At 57.9% G+C, this 18,954-nt stretch overlaps 1 protein-coding gene across 1 annotated transcript; it reads right to left on the reverse strand.

The window, feature by feature from the left end:
* Window positions 1–4,841: 4,841 nt before the first annotated feature.
* PSMD2 (proteasome 26S subunit, non-ATPase 2) lies at window positions 4,842–18,684 on the reverse strand. Its single transcript, XM_026650088.1, has 20 exons — window positions 18,629–18,684; window positions 17,449–17,613; window positions 16,867–16,988; window positions 14,909–15,133; window positions 14,417–14,575; window positions 12,589–12,733; window positions 12,170–12,230; window positions 11,641–11,787; window positions 10,628–10,734; window positions 9,945–10,072; window positions 9,780–9,867; window positions 9,111–9,273; window positions 8,374–8,475; window positions 8,142–8,287; window positions 7,605–7,688; window positions 6,961–7,129; window positions 6,303–6,397; window positions 5,954–6,080; window positions 5,483–5,601; window positions 4,842–5,174 (listed from the first exon to the last, which is right to left on the reverse strand). The coding sequence occupies exons 1-20, from the start codon at window positions 18,647–18,649 to the stop codon at window positions 4,992–4,994; spliced, it is 2,556 nt and encodes an 851-aa protein (XP_026505873.1). The 5' UTR covers window positions 18,650–18,684; the 3' UTR covers window positions 4,842–4,991.
* Window positions 18,685–18,954: the final 270 nt, after the last annotated feature.

Below are 18,954 nucleotides of genomic sequence, written 5' to 3' on the forward strand. Positions count from 1 at the left end.
CCCCCCCCAGCTTACCTGCTTCCTGCTTCCCGCGAATCAAATGTTCGCGGGAAGCAGGGGAGGGGGCGGGGACTTTGGGGAAGGGGCGGAGTGGGGGCGGGGCCGGGGCCCTGTGGAGTGTCCTCCTTTAGGAGGCTCCAAATATGGTAACCCTAGAAAAGGAGGACAGGTCAAAGATGCAGCCAGATTCTAGCCCTAAGAAGGTGGCCAGAGCCTCTCCCACACCTTCTGAAGACACTATTATCAGCCCATTTAACAGAGGAGGGAACACAGAAAGCAATGAAGACATTCCTCATAGTCATTTGTGAATAGAACCCAGGAGTCCTGACACCCAATCTTCTGCTCTAGACACATCACCTCACAGGACCGCTCAGCTCATGTCCAAACTTTTCTCATTTGGGGGGGCCAGGCGGGGGGGGGGACACCTACATTGGCAATTGGTTAATGCCTAATCTGCCTAAAATAAAGCAGATGGCAGCCACCATGCCTCTGTAACATGGAGGAGTAGACACAGAAACTACCAGTCCCAGCATGCAATGCAGAACCAACTTGTCCCAGCATACAAAGGCCCCCTTCAGGTCACATTGGAGTATTGCATTCTAAGATCTGGAGTCTTTGATAAAGTGGTTTCAGAGTAGCAGCCGTGTTAGTCTGTATCCGCAAAAAGAACAGGAGTACTTGTGGCACCTTAGAGACTAACAAATTTATTAGAGCATAAGCTTTCGTGGGCTACAACCCACTTCTTCGGATGCAGTTTGATAAAGTGGGCAAACTCCATAGGTTTGTTTGGCCTGCGATCAGGGCCGGCTCCAGGCACCAGCCCACCAAGCTTGTGCTTGGGGCGGCACCTGGAGGGGGGCGGCGCGGTGCTCCGGCCGCCGGGGAGAGCGGGGCCACGGCCGGGGCTCGCCGCCCTGCCCCCAGCGCTCTGGCCGCCCCCCCTCCCCCCCCGCGCGCCGGCCCTGCCTGCGATCATTACTGTAGTGCCTAAAACCACGAGTCAGGCGCCAGGGCTGTTCTGTGCTCGGTGCTGTACAAATAGAGAACAGAGGAGTTTAACAATCCGTATGTGCCCATCTTGGGGGGGCTCTTTGAGTCAGGAGTCCCCACTGGTGGAGGGACGGTGATTTGTGAATTGAAACCAATCCAGTCCAGAATAATCTCCCCTGTTCTTCCTTATGTGAACGGGCCTTCCTGGTGTACCTTGGTGGGGGAGGGGGTACAGCTCCCAGGCGATTTGGTCATCTCTACCAGTCTCTTAGCTATATAGCAACCGATGGCTGCTTTGCAGAATAGAGAAAAGACCCCAACCCCCAGCCCCAGGGGGCTCACAATCTGAGATTAGAGGGAAAAGGTTCTGACAAACTACGGAATTGCTTGTTCCGTGGCTGTTGATGCCCAGCACTCCTGCCATCAGCTGGATTTTCACATTTCTTTAACAGAAGGATTAGCTGGTTTTGAGAACAAAGGAGCGGAGAGAGGGGAGGCGTACAGGAGCCAAGCAGGGTGGGGACAGGGCTGAGATGAGAATGACTTGCCAGAGTTAAATTAAGCAGTGATTCCACAGGCAGAGCAGTGGCTGAGTTCAAGTGGCCATGCCCAGGGCAGCTGGCACCGAGAGCAAGGAGATTGGCTGGCTGCACTTATCAGTATGACTGAGCAAAACTGTACCAAAGCAGCCAATCCCATGGCACGAGCCGGGTGAGTTAGCAAATGCCAACCAGGGTCTGGTAGCAGGGAACTAACCCACGTGCCGGGGTGAAGCAGAGCGGCGGGGGTGCCCGGAGCTGGATTGGAAGCTGCTGCTCCTAAAGCAAGTGATAAACACATACCTTGGCACAGCTCTTGCTGGCTTGGTAGCTGCTCAGCCTGTAGGGAGAGAGGGTGCAGCAATCAGCACGTGATCTGGCACACGCATTGCTAGTGAAGGGAGCTGAGCCGTCCAGAGAGGGCGGTAGATTTCCGAGTTTGTAGAAGGGGCTACGGTGAGAACGCTTTACAAGGATCAGCCCATTAGCTGGGCCTGGGACCAGAGGGGACTCCTGCAGAGGAAGGAAGTAGGGAACAGGACTATAGTGATACCAACTGGGGAATGCCTGAGGTAGGCTCCCAGACTTAGTGGCCCAAGGGCGGGGGTGTCTGATGTGCGTGGGAGGGCAGGCAAGGGTTCGGGAGTAACCTTAGGACCATGCTGCTCTTGAGTAGAACCTGCACCAGTAAGGAAACGCAGCCAGAGCTCAGGGTGGGGCGAGTTGCTATGGCCTGGCTCACCCTGCAGTGCCCTGCCCCAAGGCTAGTACCGTGCTGGGGGGACGCTATCAGTCTGGGAGGCCCGGCCATCGGCTCAGCCCAAGTCACAGTGGCAAGTTGCTGGGAGCCCAAGGGCTGCACGTAGTTTGCATTTCACCCCATACCAGAGCCCTGGCACCGTCCTGTGCCAGGAGAACTCCCTGGGGGTGGCACTCGCCAGCAAGAGAACAGCCTTTGGCTGAACTCTCACACTGCCCATGCAAGGAGCAGCTGGGGTCCTGCCGATGCCAGCTGAGCTTCACCCTTGCCCAGGCTCCCTGTGAAAATAAGGGGCATTCTTCTGCTGTCACAGCTGGGGCAGCAAGGCTGGGCGTGGAGGTGGATGACTGAGCCAAGGCCACAGCAGCTGCACCCAGCAAAGACTGGGCCACATGCCAGGACATGGAGCAAGGCCTCCATTGGCTACCCCACCACGCCTGAGTAGGGGTGATGCTGCTGCCTGCCCAAGTAACAGGACTGGGGGGACGCGGTGGCCCAGGCCAGAAGGGACACAAGGTGAGTGGCATGTGAGCTCAGGGGCTTTGGCTGCTTCCCCGTGAGAATGGAACACAAGAACGGCCATACTGGGTCAGACCAAAGGTTCATCTGACCCAGGATCCTGTCTTCCAACAATGGCCAATGCCAGGTGCCCCAGAGGGAATGAACAGAACAGGGAATCATCAGGTGATCCATCCCGTCACCCATTCCCAGCTTCTGGCAAACAGAGGCTACGGACACCATTGATGGACCTATCCTCCATGAATTTATCTAGTTATTTTTTGAACCCTGTGATAGTCTTGGCCTTCACAACATCCTCTGGCAAGGAATTCCGCAGACTGACTGTGCTGTGTGAAAAAATACTTCCGTTTGTTTTAAATCTACTGCCTATTAATTTCATTGGGTGACCCCTAGTTCTTGTGTTATGAGGAGTAAATAACACTTCCTTATTTACTTTCTCCTCACCAGTCATGATTTTATAGACCTCTATCATATCCCCCCCCAGTCGTCTCTTTTCCAAGCTGAAAAATCCCAGCCTTATTAATCTCTCCTCATACAGCAGCCGTTCTATACCCCTAATCATTTTTGTTGCCCTTTTCTGAACCTTTTCCAATTCCAACCTATCTTTTTTGAGATGGGGCAACCACATCTGCACGCGGTATTCAAGGTATAGGCGTACCATGGATTTATATAGAGGCAATATGATATTTTCTGTCTTATCTATCCCTTTCTTAATGATTCCCAACATTCTGTTCGCTTTTTTGCCTACCGCTGCACGTTGAGTGGATGTTTTCAGAGAACTATCCACAATGACGTCAAGATCTCTTTCTTGAGCGGTAACAGCTAATTTAGACCCACTCACTTTATATGTACAGTTGGGATTATGGTTTCCCCATGTGCATTACTTTGCATTTATCAAAGGAGCCGAGCGCCTGTCCCTGCCCAGCTTTCGGAAGGTCCCAGGCACGGGCCGGTTGGCAGGAGCGTGGCTGCACCCCTGGAAATGGGCGACTGGAGGCAGTTTGAAGAGCCTTGACTTCCACTGCAGCTGAGGGAAGCCGCCGAGGGAGCCCCTGCATCTCCACTCACTGTTCCTGGGTGGGGGAAGCACTGTGAGCCCAGCCAGGGGAAAGTCTTTCCCAGACCCCCACATTGCACCTCCCTCTGCCCCGGGGCTCCGGCCAGTTGCAGCCCAGCCTCCATTTCTGCCACCTTGAACCCTGGCCCAACCCCACACTCATTCATCTCAGGCCATCTTTAGATTGAGGAGATGTTTTTTGGGGTGGGATCAGCCGAGAGCGCAGCCCCACTGTGTGCTCCAAAGGGAAGGTGGAGGGAAAAGGGCAAACTGGCCCTGTGCAGAGCCCCCCCCAGCACTGCCAGGCAGCACCAGCTCCATGGGGCCAGGGGCACCCACTGCCCCTCGCCATTCCTGCCCATCCTGCAGGGCCAGAAAGTGGTGGGGGAGAAAGCCAGGAGGGTCATAGCCTGCCCGTGACCAGCAGTGCCTGGGATGTGCATATCCAGAAAGGGGACAAACGAGGAAACCTCTCCCCCTCCTCCCCAGTGTCAGCGCCCTGCACTCACCTACCCATCGCGGCTCAAAGCGACTGTGGGGTGGGAGTGGGGGGGGGGGTCTGTGTGCACGGGGGGAGTTCAGAGTGTGTATCATGGCCTAGAATTAACGAGCAGCCGTGGCCCTCTCCTCTGTCCGAGTCTGACACCCCTGCACCACAGTAAGGCAGTACCAGGTCTCCCTGCAAAGGCGAATCCACCCACCCCTCAGTGAGCTGGTCCAGTGGTTAATCCCCCTCCCACCCCCCCTTTGAGTCTGTCTAGCTGGGAAAGGGGGAGAGCCACTGGGGCTTGAGCCATCACATCCGCTGCTCATTGCCCCTCACACGGGGCATAGCTAGAGAGATACTACAGGTCCCTGGCAAGGCAACAGCCATGACTCAGCTCCCTGTCTGTAGTCCAGGACAGAGGGGACCAGGCCTGGGACCAGCCCCCCGCCCACACATGCTGCTCCCAGAGCAAACCATGAGCAGCACCAGTCTCTCTCTCGAGTTTATTTTTTAAATCAGCTCTTTCAGTAACAAAACCAGCAAGTGGGGAGTTGGGCCCCTCTCCCCCAGTGTGATGCCCAGCGCCTGCCCCCATCAGGCGCTGCCCAGTGCTGTCTCTCCCCAATCCCCCGTGTCAGCTCAGACATCGTAGTTGGGGTTCTTGCGCAGGATGACGAAACCCTCCAGGATGGGGGTGACTGGCAGATGTTCCTCTGTGGCCAGCTCTGCCCGCTCGCCGTGTGCCAGTAGCACCGGCGTCGTGTGCGTCTGGAAGCCAGTGATGGTCTTCGGTTTGCCCGCCTGGCCCACCACGTCTACAGCCTGGACGGGAGGCGAGAGGTTAGAGCCGAGGGCACAGAGGCATCCCGGCCACCACGTATCACCCGCCGGCCACCGAACTCTGGGACCCAGATGCCAGGACAGGCACTGGCGAGGCTTCATCCTTGACATGAGCCATCATGGCCTCTGCACTGACCCAGCAGCTCCTGGGAGGAAACAGACCCACGTCCCCATCCAGCCCAGGGACCTCAGAACAGCCCCACTTAGTCTGCTCAATACGCTCACCTACCACGTGCCCCTCTAACCAGATCCCTCCCCAGCCAGATCCCTGAGGGACAATGCCTCCTTACCTGCCCCACCCTGACCGACACCGGCAGAGGCCGCAGCTCCTCGTCAAAGGTCACCAGCATGCGCGGCTGCATGGCAGCCACCAGCCCATACAGAACATAGTGGGATTTGCCCAGGATGACTAGGGGGAGAGAGAAGAAGCGTTAGGCCCCCAATGCTCAGCCCAAAGCGAGGTCTTGGCCGCCTGGCTGCTGCCACCTGCCATGGCAAGGCATCCCAACAGGCCGCAGCAGCCTCAGTACCAGGATCGCAGGCATGGCCCCACCCATCCGCTCCACAGGCGAAAGGCAAGGCAGCCTGCCTGCTAGGAGAGCCTGCCAGCAACCAAGACAGCAGGGGATTCCCTGGGGCTGGGAGCGGCCATCTGCCCCACCTCCACACGGGAATAACATCCCTTTGGTCCCAGGAGCCTGCCTGAGGGGCCGGCTGCTGGCTCCCTCCTCTCCAGAAGGATCAGACACACAGGTACTCACTGTTGCGCACGTCCAGGAAGGACACCAGGACGGTCAGCAGCCCCGCGACAGCCACCTGGCTCATCAGCTGGCGGTCGCTGTGGTAGGGACATAGGGTGAGTGTCCCCTTCCCAAGGTGGGTCAGACCCTGCACAGCAAGCAAAGAGCACGTGAGCACAGAGGGCTCCTGGCCAGGATGGCATAAGACCAGACAGTGACACCCCAGGCCCACCACTCACTGAGCAGACGCTATCCCCCAGCGGCTGATCAGTCCAGCTGACCTCTGGGGCAAGACGCAGCTGGGAAGCGCTCAGAGCACCAGAACCCCCACCCACCCGAAGGAACCAGGACCAGCAGCTCCGGTAGTCACCTGGGCCAGCCGCACCATGAAGAGGTTGTTTGGGTCTTTGGCATGGTACTGGGCCAGCTGCCTCAGCATCGCGGCCAGCCGGGCGTTGTTGGTGCCTGCAAACAGGAGAAACGGGGTGAGCAGGAAGCCCTGGGAACAGGCATCCAACCCCCTCCCAGCCAGCGCAGGACACAGTCTCTCCCAGGGTGCTGGGCCACATGCAGCCCCCCCTGCTGGCATAACCCACACGCTGCATCCAACAGCCTTGGGGCACAAGGGCCCATCAGCCACCTCCCGCCCCCAGAGATCCTGCCCCCCCCCAGCCCTGCTGCTTCCAGCAGGCCCAGCTCCCCTGTGCCCATGGGCCCTTCCCAACCTCACCCAGCACCCATCAGAGGCTGCAGTATTTGACCAGCAGCCCAGCTGACAGTAAGGCGCCCGCCCGCCAGTGACAGGTGACCAGGCAAGGGCAGTCAGTTTCATGCAGCCGCTGGAAGAGGGCACCAAAGCTATTCAGCCCCTCCCCCGACCCGCTGGCACACCGAGCCGAGTTACCAGCTGCTGCGCTCGGACCAGGAACCCCCTGAACGCAGCCTGGATGACGGGGGGTGTCCCAAGAAGCAAACTTCGTCACCGGCCCACCTCCCGCTCGGCGCCCCCGGGCCCACGCAGCCCTTACCGCTGCCCACCATGCCCATGGCAAAGATGGAGTTGTAGGAGACCTCGGGGTCAGCATCGTGGGAGAACTTGCTGAGGGTGTCGAGGATGTTGAGGCGCGGGTTGGAGACGGAGATGAGCGCCAGGGCAAGGGGCACGGCTCGGCGCAGGGTGGGCTCCCCATACCTCAGCTGCACAGAAAGGAGGAGGGAGACATTAGCCACCAGGGCGAGGGACTATCACTCCCAGGTCATTCTCCTCGTCCCTGAATCCACTCACGAGTCAGGGACTTGCAGCCACTCATAGAGTTCCTGGAACTGCCCCAGGGCTGCAGCAAACGAAAATCCTACCGGGGCCCTCTGCTGCAGCAGGGTCAGGACCGGATCCAGGGGACCAGAGGAGAAGCAAGGCCTCACCCGGAGAGGACATGGCCCTGGCCTGCTGGGAGTGGGGCGGAGGGTTACGCAGTCGGTCTGAGGGCAGCGCCCCAGCTTGGCGCTCCCCACACACTCCTGTGCCTGCTCTCGTGTGCGTCCCCCCTTCCCAGCCTGGATCCAGCTCCACCACACCGAGCCCTTCGCTGGCGTTCGGCTCAGCTCCGGGCACCTCCCTCGCTCTGCCCCACAGCCCCCGAGGCAGAGCGCCCTGTCCCGCAGCGTCACTCACCAGGTGGCCGAACGTGCGCAGAGCCATCTCGGCGCCGATCTCCTCCCCCATGGCGATGAGCGCGATCCCCAGCACTGCCACGCCCTGCGGGAGAGGAGATGGAGAACTGGCCAGGGAGTTCCGTCACCTGCCCACCACAGGCTCCCCAGGCCACGTGGGACCAACCTAGAGCGGGGCTATATCCTCCTTCCCCCAGGAGTCAGGAAGATGGTTCTCCCCCAATACGAATGGCTCCACGTTGGGCCCGTGCACCCCTTCTAGTACAGCTCCCTTTGGGGAGCAGGTGTCCGTGGCTCAGCTGTGCAGAGACCCCACCCTGCCCAGCCCACTCGACCCCTCTGGCAAGCTCTCATCTCCGGTCCAGGGAGCTGCCCTTGCCCATCGCCAGCACTGGCAGGTTCACACAATGGGCAGTTCTGCTGCAGGCCCGTCCCCCTCCCACAAATCCACTAGGGCCAAGAGAGATCCCCAGTGGTCTCCCCACCAGGAAAGGGTCCAAGCAATGGGGATTCGTCTGCTCCCTCCCGCCTGTCCCACCTGGTGGGCGCCCATGTCAGCCGAGCTCTCCTTCTTGTCCTTTTCCTTCTTGTCCTTCTTCTCCTTGTCCTCCTCCTTCTCCTTGGTGTCGAAGTGCTCGCTGCAGATGTGGAGCAGCTGCTGCACCTTCAGCACATTCCCCGAGCCTGGGGGAAGGAGAGACTATGGTGACTCTGGGCACTGGCCCAGCCCAGCCCACCCCCCCTCCCCGCCAAGCTGGCCAGAGACTCACCCGCGTAGGCGCAGATGTCTACCAACGTGTTGGCGAAGCTGCGGAAGGGCTCCGACACCACCTCCAGCGCCGCCAGGATAGCCTCGATGGCCTCCCCCTTCCCTGCCGAGGAGAGCACAGGGCAGCCCGTTAGAGCAGCACGGCCCCAGGCCCTCTGCTGACACACGCCAGGCTCCAGCGCCTGGCTGGGGGGCTCAAACCAGCAAGTCCCAAGCTCCTCAATGAGCGTCCCTAGCCAGCAGGGTCCTGAGCAGCACCGGTGTTTCTCCACCCGGGGACGCAGTGCACGCCTGGGGCATGGCTGGACCTGCTCAGAACATTCCAGATCCTGCAACAAATGGGACTTCACCCCCCCCCAGCATCCAGCTCTAACTGGTACACCAGCCCCACCACCCATAGCCCCTCCCACTGCTGCCTCTCAGAACCCAATGGTAGTCCTTGGCAGCTGCAAAGGATTATGGGATAGAATGGGCCACAGAGCAAGGTTTTCATGAACCACCCTGTGGGCAAAAGGTCGAGTCCCTGATCTATGGCGCTACCCCCTCAGGTCAGCCAGGAGCCCCTGCCCATCAGCACTCTGAGCCTCGAGAACGGGCTCAGACAGTGACAGTGCCCTGGTGAGGTGGGAAAGGCCACGCCCTCCTTGCCACAGCCCCCAAGTCATCCCCGGCTCCGCCAAAGCCCGCTCCACCCCTGCCACCACGCGCAGACCTGCTGAGCCCCAAGCCCATCCTTACCCAGGTGGTTGAGGCCCAGGCCGAGCGGCAGCCACCTGGCGTAGGTGTCCTTCAGCTCAGTCTCCGATTTCTCCATGATGGTCTGGAGGATGGTGGAGGTGACATCCCCGTTGCACGAGCCCACCGCTATCATGCCGCAGGCCAGGGCCGTCACGCCGGCCACCTGGGGCGGGAAGGAGGGAGAGCTGAGCTCACTGAGTAACAGCCCTGCCTGCACCCCACCGCCTTTGGGGGACTGCTCAGAGGGGCTCGCACTGGGAGCAGCCTCTGGGTTGTGGGGAGAGGGGAACGGGGGCAGGAATAGCTGAAGCAATTGGAGCTGAGCATGTGAAGCAACCTCAATGCTTGGGCAGTGGAGGGTCTGAGGACTCGCGTTCACACCCAGAGGTCTCTGGAGACTGGGCTGCTCCTGTTGGCTCCCACAGACTGTGGGGGGAGACCCTGGGGATGCTGTCAGGTCCCATTTCGCAGAGTATCCTGAGGAGCTGCAGCTCAGGGACCCACTGCCCCCACCTGTCCTTTATCACCACTACCCTCCAACCATGCTGGGGAGCTGCTGAGAGGCGGGGCCAGAGCTCAGGTTGGAGCCAATGTCAATACTCCCGCCATGATGCTGTCGACCCTCTTCCACCCCCGAGATCAGCGCGCTGGCCCGGCCTGAGCCCTCACCTCCATGCTGGACTTGGAGTCTCCCATCACGGGTAGCAGCAGAGTCAAAACGTCTTCCCGGTTGGACCCAGCGTAGGCCAGCCCCAGCCTGCAACAGAATCCCAAAGGAGCGTTAGCCACAGGAGCCGCCCCTGTGGCGGGAGCAGGGGCTGGGCAGGCCCTTACCCAAAGATGGCGCCGATCCTCATGGTGTTGCTGTTGTGGAGGACGTAGTCGGACAGCAAAGCGAGGGCAGGGTCGCATTCATTCCTCACCCCCGAGTTCACAATCCCACAAGCCAGCAGGGCTCCCGACTGCAGGATAAAGGCACCATCAGCCAGACCATCATGGGGCTGCCTTGGGGACAGCTGGCACATGCAGTTATTGCACCACACGCAATGGGGGGCGCCCAGGGTCTACCCACAGGGCTACACCCAACTCACACAAAAGTAGGCAGATTGCATTGGTCATAACCCACACAGAGGTGCAGCCTGTGGGAACTACAAGCCCCATCATGCAATGCTCCATTGGGACCAGATCAGGTGCATTGCCTGCTGGGACTTGTAGTCTTCAAAGGTCATGCCTCTGCATTAAGGGGGCATTGGGGGCCCCCTAGTGAATCTCAATGAGCCAAGCTTCAGCCAGGGAGCACTGTGTTGCCAATCACCTGTCGGGACCCAGAGAGGAGGAGAACAATGCGGCAGTTCTCAGGCAGGGTGAAGCGTTCAGCTGGGCAGACTGAGGTTGGTACTTATGTCCCTGGCAGGACTGGCCCTGCAGCTATGCCACCAGGCGTGCCAGCATGTGAGCCATGGCTCCATGTCCAGTGGGGCTGCACCTTAGCCCGAGGCCAGAGCAGCACCACCCACCTTAATGTAGTCCTCGGAGGAGTACAGGTACTTGTCGATCTGCGTGAGCCCCCCATCCACGTCCCACAGCAGGATCATCCCCAGTGAGGCTGCAGCGCTCAGCATACCTGCAGCACAAGGAGAAGCCCCCATGTCAGACCTGGAATCACGACCGGGCCCTACGCCCCCAGACGGGAGCTGGGGTTCCCCAGTGGCTCCTTTCCCTTGCACACCCCGTATTCCTAACATGCTGGGCATGGGGGAGCTCCTCAGAACAATTCCACTGGGGCATTCAGCGCTTTCTGTAGCCTTGGTTTCCCTCTGCTGCCTTTGGGGGCCCAATCAGGGAGCAGCCCCAGGGACAGAGGGGCACAGAGCTCTGCAGCACATTCGCTGGCAGCTCCGTTCTCCCAGACAGTCGGTCTGGATACTCCACAAGGGTCAATTCCTCTGTCACACACTGCTGGAGTAGTTTGGCCTTGACTCCATGCAAAGGTGGCATTTGAGACCTCCACGCAGGGCCTAGGAAGAGATGTATGGGGGAGGTAGGCAGGCATGCAGGCCTGTAAAACAAGCTGCCTTCATCTAAAACCCAGAGAGGTGGCCTGTGAAGACTCCAGGCCCCAGCATGCAGTGCAGCCTGGCAAATCAGGGCCAACTGGAATGTTGCATGCTGGGATATGTAGTCCCCATGAGTTACAGCAGACGCCCCAGCTCCACCATTCTACATTCAAGTTCACACGTGGCTGTCAGCCGGCGTGACCCCTACAGGGCGCTCTCCCCATTAGGATCAGGTGGCCCTGGGAGTTGCGGGCACGAGCCAGCAGGATTGGTTATTTAACCCACAGGAGCGAGGGCTTAGGGGCCGAGAGGCTGGCTCAGGAGTTCCAGGCATGGGGCTCAGGGGACATAAGGAGCATCCCTTGGAAAAGCTGCCGGACACTGCCAGATACAAGCTGCCATTTGGAAAACCTCCTGCAGGGCCCAGTCCCAGCTGCAGTGAGAGTCCAACCGCGCTGTCCTGCCCCGCTCACCGTGATCCTTGTTTTTATACAGCCACTTATTGCCGTCATCCGTCAGCAGCTTGTCCTGGCCGAAGGCCGCGTTCACAAAACCGTTCACGAAGGACGAGGCCAAGTTCATCCGCGCAGAGTCCACCTGGGAGCCGCTGCCGCCGAACCCTGAGGGAGCAGAAACCAGAGCGAGCCGGGCAGAGCGTCACAACGCAGCTTCGCCAGGCCCACAGAGCTCGGGAGCGTCTATCTGTGCCCGGCCCTCGGTAGGGCCCCGAACATTCGAGTGCCTGATCCCGGAGGTTCTTTTACCCTCCTCACCCTGCTAAGCCCCCGGGAATGGCCAAGGAGCCCAAGCCAATTCAGCGCAACACAGGGGGGCGCTGCATAGACAGTGCGACTGCAACTGCAGATGGACCTGTCCCGACACACGACCGGCCAGATGCCCGCGTGCTCTAGGACAAGGCGGCCCACTTGGCTACGCCTGCACTCAGCGACGTCCCACCCCCGTGCAGGAGGAAGCGAAGAAGGAGATGCAGCTTTCGCTTACGGTTATTTTCCAGGTGTGTTTTGTAAATGTCATCTGGCACTTTGGGCTCCATTATGTCCAGCTGCAAAGAGGAGGAGAGAGGAGGAAGTCACCCCCCCCAGCCAAACCAGCCACACTCTCAGCCCCTCCGAAGGGACAGCGCGAATGGCAACAGCAACAGAGTCCCCTGCAGCCTGCTCCTTGCCGTGCACAGACAGGGGCTCTTCCTGATGCGACCAAGCACGTATTGGGGGTGGCGGGAGACCAGACGCATTGACAACCCCCCATACAAGTCAGAGTGTCTGTTCCCCCCAGGAGTCCCAGTTTGCGGGCAGCCTGGCCTCTGTGCCAGCACCCAGCAGTTGGGGACCTTGGGTGCAGCCCTGAGCCTTCTCCCCACCCCACCCCAGCTTGCTGGGAGGCCGGGCCAGGCACCTCACCTCTCTGGCCAAGGCCAGGAAGTTGCTGTTGAGCTGGACGTTGGACATGATCTCGGTGAGGTCCTCATACTCCTCCACGTCCTCGTTTAGCTCCAGGAAGACACCGTGACGGCCCAGCATGAAGGCCATCTGCTTCTGGATGACCCTGAGCCGGCGAGGGAGGGGGGGGAGTCAATACCAGGCAGTGAGGGCCTGGGCTCCCCTCCCCTTGGCACAGACCTGCTGGAGTACTCTCAGGACAGCTCCTTTCTCCCCTCAAACAGACCCGACCCAGCCTGAGGAAACCCAGCCAATCAGGCTGCCCACGGCTCTCCCATCCCCCCGAATTCCCAAGAGCAGCTCCTACATCACAAGCCAGAGGGAGATGTGATGGCATCAGGGGCTGGGCCAAGCTGCGACCCTGCACTGTGGTAGGACCTTGCTCTACAGGTCAAAGGGAACTTTCCAGTCAGCTTCGTGTCAGGCCCAGAGACAGCGCCTGCATCAGGAACTCCTGTCTGCTTCCTGCCCACTCGCCCACGTGGCAGAGCCGTGGCTGCCACGCCGGCCTGGAAGGAGGTTCCCATTCCAGGGGCACACAGGCAGCAGCCTAGAGAGCAGCAAAGCCGCTGAAGCTTAGCCCTTCAGAACCGGCCCAGCAGAGGCAGCAAGCAGGGCCAGGGCGGAGTACCAGAGAGAGGACGGCAGCACTGCTGGGGCGTCCCACCATCCACTCTCCATACCTGGAACGATGGTACAGCCAACCCACCAGGCCTGTCAACGGAGCTGGAGCATGGGAACGTCAAGACAAAGAGCGCAAGTCTCTACTGCTTGAGCTACACGAGTAACTCCCTTAGGCCTGGTCTACACTAGGACTTTAATTCGGATTTAGCTGCCTTAATCCGAATTAACCCTTCACCCGTCCACACTACAGAGCCAGTTAATTCGAATTAAAGGGCCCTTTAAATCGATTTCTGTACTCCACCTCGACGAACGGAGTAGAGCCTAAATCGATTTTGTTAATTCGAATTAGGGTTAGTGTGGACGCACACCACCGAATTACTGTGTTTAAGTTAATGGGGTAGTGTGGCCGCACACCACCGAATTAATGTGGTTTAAAACCGAATTAAGGTGCTTAGTGTGGCCGCGCACAATCGAATTTATACAACCTGTTTCCCAAATTCGAATTATCTAAATTCGGATTAATCCTGTAGTGTAGACATACCCTTAGTCAGCAGCTGTAGTAGATTCTTATCGTATGTGGAGCAACCACTAGAGGGGGCTCATGAGTCTCACTGTTCTAGTGTAGGTTACGCTAGTCGAGCTCATTTCATGCCCCATCCTCAGCAGTCAGTGGGGAGCGAGAAGGCTCAAGTTTCAGTCCAACCCCAACAGGGGCAGGACAAGGGGGTCACCAGATCAGCAGCCTTAGAGGTCAATGCCCTGAACGAGTGAAGCCTGGGCAGCACAAGGGCAACTCTGCCCACCATTGCACTGCCAACAGAGGGGCCCTCTTGGGCAAGCAGCAGGGGGCCAGTGCCCCTGGCCCATTTGGTCCTTGGCCGCTCTGCTGAGGCTGCCAGCAAGGGACCAGTTAGTGCCAATTGTGATGGTGGTTTTAACGATGAAGCCACCTGTCATGCTACAAGGTGAACCGAGACCCCAGACTCATTCCACAGCGCTCAAGTCCCCTCAGGTGGCGCTAACGCCCAGTCGCTCCCGGCCTGGGCTAGGAGAGGGGACCTGGAGGCGGTAGAATCTGTACCCCATGACGACAAGGCAGAGGCTGGTCTACCGCAGTTCCCTCCCCGAGCAGGGCCCCGGCTCTGAAAAGCCGATCTCCACCTACACGTCTTTGCAGGAGGTGAAGATGTCCTCCACCAGCTCCATGTCGTTCAGCATGAGGGCCAGGCGCAGGGCTTCCGGGTAGCGGCTGAACTTGCGGAAGATTCCCAGGGAACAGCGGAGGAGGGCCGAGTTCTCGGGTTCAGGGACGTAGCTCACACAGCTTCGGGAAGGAGACAGAAGAAGGTAAGTCCAGCTGCTACTGAGGCCAGGAACAGACAGGTCTTACTGCTCAGAGGGGAGATCTGGGCCAGCATACAGAGCCCTGCATGCTCCAGCCAGCCCCTCAGCAGCTCACTCTGACAGCTGCTCTTATGTAGCTGTATCAAACGGTCCCAGTCACCTAGAGCGGGAAGTGTTCCAGCAATCATGGCACACTGCCATCTACCCGGGGACTTCTGCACCACATAGGGGTGGTTTCCAGCTTTCAACAGGACAGGCAGAGCTCAAATGGCAAAGGGCCAATCCCCATCAGAGAGCAGCCTGGCTCCCTCACCTGGTCAGGTACAGGCAGACCTTGGAGTAGGCGTTGTCGTCAATATATTTCTCTAGCATGTCCATCTGCTCAATCTCCATCAGCAAGTCACAGGCTTCGTGCTCGGCATTGTGGGCCATGTTGTAGGGCACAATCTCCTTCACCAGGGTCAGCAGCGTTTCCCTCTGGGCCTTGTCCGCCTCATCAACCTCCTGCCATTCCTTAGCAACCTCGCCCGCCAGGTGTCTGTGGGGGCAAAGGGAAAGAGACCATCATAACATAAAGCAATAACCTGGCACCCAGGGCAAGACGGCTACAGCACCACTTCTCCTACAGGGCTGCGATCCCTGCAGTGCTCAACAGAAGCTGCATGCCCTCGTCCGAACAGGGTAACAGCCCACAAGGGGCTAAATCGGGGGGGGGGGGGGGAAGAGAGAGAGAGAATCATGGCTGAGTTATGCCTGTTGCTGGATAGTTCACAGTCCTCCAAGGAGATGGTTCCCAAACAGATCAGACATGTCAGTGAAGTCCAGCGGCCCTCTCACAAACACCCATGTCTGAACATCCAGCCCTGAGCCTCCTGGGGCAGCACCCACACAGTCCCACTGACTTTGTTAACACCAACGAAAACAGAAACAGAAACGCTCTTTGGGGCAGGCATCCAACCGGGCAGATTTTCCATCTTCTCTGGGATGTGAGGAAGCACAGGTGCCACACTCTAATTCTGGTTCATTAGCCCCCAGTCTGGTCCAGAGATTTTCATTCAATTTGGGGAACTTCAATACACACAGGCCAGTGCACATAATAAGCATCCTAAGGCAGGGCTCAAAAAAACCACTGGACTTGTTCAGGGAGGGACCCGGCCAAACAGGCTTTAGCTCAAAAAACGTTTCCAATCTTAGTGGTTGGAAATAACTTTCTAAATGTGAGCCAATGCAATGCCGTCTACCTGAGCTTGCTGACAGACGGCTTTAGGGTCTCAGCAGCTGCTCAGCACTTTATAAAGAAAAGAGTGAAATTTACAAGCTTTGTTTCACAGCCTATTTCCGTCCCCCCTCCCCAAACTGACAAGAATCAGGTCAATTTCACTCTGCCCCTGTTTGGGGAATCTGATCCGCAGAACCAGACATTCTTAAAAACTGGCTGAAAGGATGATATACTAATATTTCGTGAAGGACAGATGTTGTGCAGGGGGGAGATGCATGGGGGGGGGGGGGGGGGGCACACACAGGGTCAGTGTTAGGTCCAGCCTTCTTTATTAAAGAGAAGGGAGTAAAAAGTACATTAATTAAATCTGTAAACTGGTAATCGAAAGGAGTGGCAAATACCAGTGAGGACAGAGAAAGGATACAAACAGACCAAGAGAGTCTGGTGAAATGGACAAAGAATAAGATTTTCATCTTAAAAAAAATAATAAAAAAAAAAACCCACAACTGATTTTGAGATGCTTATTCATAGGCCAGAAGGGCACAGCCCCTTCCCTGGGAACCTCCATCCCAGAGGACTCAAGTCCTGGAGCAGGAAGGGGGCAGCCCCATTCTACACAGCTGGGGAGAGACTGTCTGGGGCACTGTGCCTCAGACTACCACACTGATACTGACAGGTTGGCAGGAGTACAGAGAAAAGCCATAGAAACAGTTCAGGGGCTGGAGGTTATGCGGGATTATTAAAAGTGATGGATCTACCTAGCTTGGCAAGGCAACTGGGAAAGCAATGATCCCAGCGTGGGCGTATCTGGGTGTAAGCAGAAAGGAGGGATATTATTCACAGGGCTGCAGCTAGAAGGAACGAGACAAGAATGGGCACGGCTGACTATCAAGGTCTTCTTGTCAGAGAAATCTATCCACCCTGCTCATCACCCTGGACTCAGACCAACCAGCCTGTGGAACAGTTTCCCAAGGGAAATGGGGGACGAGCCCCACCATGGGGGGACATTTAATCAGAACTGGATCGCACATTACATACACAGTATTTCTCACCTGACATATTCATGTCCCCATGATGCCAGCTCCTCCTGGGACCCCACTAGCCGGTATTTCAGACACTCTCGCTCCCCACTCATGGTCATCGCCAGAACGGAAATTATGTCAGCTGCAAAACGCTGCGGGAGAAAGTGCCGAGACAGTCACCCCCATGCCAGCACAGAGAGCTAAGTAGCACCACGCCCCTTCCTGCACCCTCAGTGTGGAAGAGTAGCACATGGACACTGCAGCACTCAGCAGGCAGGGAGACCCTCAGAAACTACAGCTCCCAGCATGCAGTTTGAGTCAAAACACTTTAGCGGCATGACAAGCTGCACATGTGCTGCCGAATCACTGCAAATCGTTACACCTAGCAATTCACCCAGTATACGCAGGGTTCGATGCACAGAGCTTGATCCCCTGATCACCCTGCTCGTTTCAGTGGCAGGTGCTGTGTAGTCTGATGCTATCTTAAGATCTTTCCTCCGCTTGCACAGATAGCAACAGTCAACTTGTACTCTACGCAACCAGGTTGCTGCACTGCCATCCCCACCTGCCCAGTGATTCCAGCCCCACACGCAGCAGCTGGGAACCCCTCACCTTGTTCTCTCCAGGAGCCATGTTCTCATAGATCTCCTTCAGCTTGCCATAGTGAGGCCGTAAGAACTTCAGGGGCTTCGGAACAGAGGTCATGGAGGTTGTGGAAGAACGGATCTGCCTACGCAACTCCTCCAGGGCGGGGCGATACAGGGACGTGTCCTTCTCCTGCAAGGATCAACTGCATCTATCAGGAAGTGGCAGCTGCCTGCAGCATCCCAGACCTGCCTGTTCCTTCCAAGCGCAGGCAGCCAGCCAGCCACAGCGCTGAGCAGTCAGACACCTGCCCAGCCAGCCAGTTCATTTGGAAACGTACAGGACTCCGGCGTCTATCAACTTTGGCACCTTGCTGCGGGACTCAGCCAGATGTGAATCACCGGGGGGGGCTCCTTGGCCACATGCTTGGTGGACAGACTGGTATCATATTGGATCAAACAACACATCAAACACTGTAACAAACGGCAACAAAGACCAGCTCCACAAAGCAGCTTGAAAGTCTCTGCACCTGCTAATCCCACACAAAGATCTGGGGAAATATGTGAGCTTTGCCCATACACCTAAGGCTGGCAAACTGTGGCATAGAAAGCTAGTTCTACAGTCAGGGATTTGATAGTGAACCCCCTTCTCCCCCCAGCAGGGGCACCTTAACCAAACTCAATTGCTATATGGTGCGAAGGGAAAGCCTGGGTCCCTAAAGTACTACCTACCAGAAAGGAGACATTTAATAAAAGATGCAGCTGTCTTGCACTAAACGTGTGCTGCTCCTAGGGTCTGGGAGGGCCGGGGACTGTAACAGGCCAGCAGTTTGCATTGGAGGTGAAGTCACTACTGAGTGAATGTTGTACGCAGGGGAGAAAAATCTCTTCGATAAGCAGCAAGCTGTGAAGCGTGGGATTTGTCATTTCCAATCCCAGGGGACAAAACCCAGAGACCAGCCACTGGCTTACGCTGCTCCCCGGCCATCAGAGAGTGAGAGGGGGAAGACTGTACTCCCACTGACAGCTGCACATCCAGCACCCACTTCCCCCATTCAAAGGGGCTTTGCTGAAGGGGAACTCCAATACCGAGGGGATCCTGACACTGCCCCTCCGGAATGGACCCAAAGGCTGGGCGCGCTGCCTGACACACAGACGTGACTTGAGGGGAGAAGGGGACAGACCCATGGGGGGAAAAGGGAACTTACCCCCAAGCGCTCCACAAGCATCTCCAATTCATCCTGCAGCTGTTTGTCTTCCTCAGACTGCAACAAAGGAGCAGAGAAATGGGCATCAGCCCTAGAGGAAAGCTTCCCGCAGCCCCACAAAATACCAGCAGCCAGTGGAGGCCCGGGGGAGGGACCGACGCACACGCTTCAGGTTACACACTGCGCGTCCAACAGGCTCCTCAGCTGGCAGAACCAATGAGCGCAGGAGCACACGCCTTTACCTCACTTGCACCCCCACTTTGTGCTTCTGACTGCAGCAAGACACCTGGCTCACAGGCACCCCCAGCCATCACAGCGAAACAGGA

The sequence above is a fragment of the Terrapene carolina genome, unplaced genomic scaffold, assembly GCF_002925995.2.
Source record: "Terrapene carolina triunguis isolate 2854851 unplaced genomic scaffold, T_m_triunguis-2.0 Scaffold88, whole genome shotgun sequence".
Taxonomy (NCBI): Eukaryota; Metazoa; Chordata; order Testudines; family Emydidae; genus Terrapene; species Terrapene triunguis.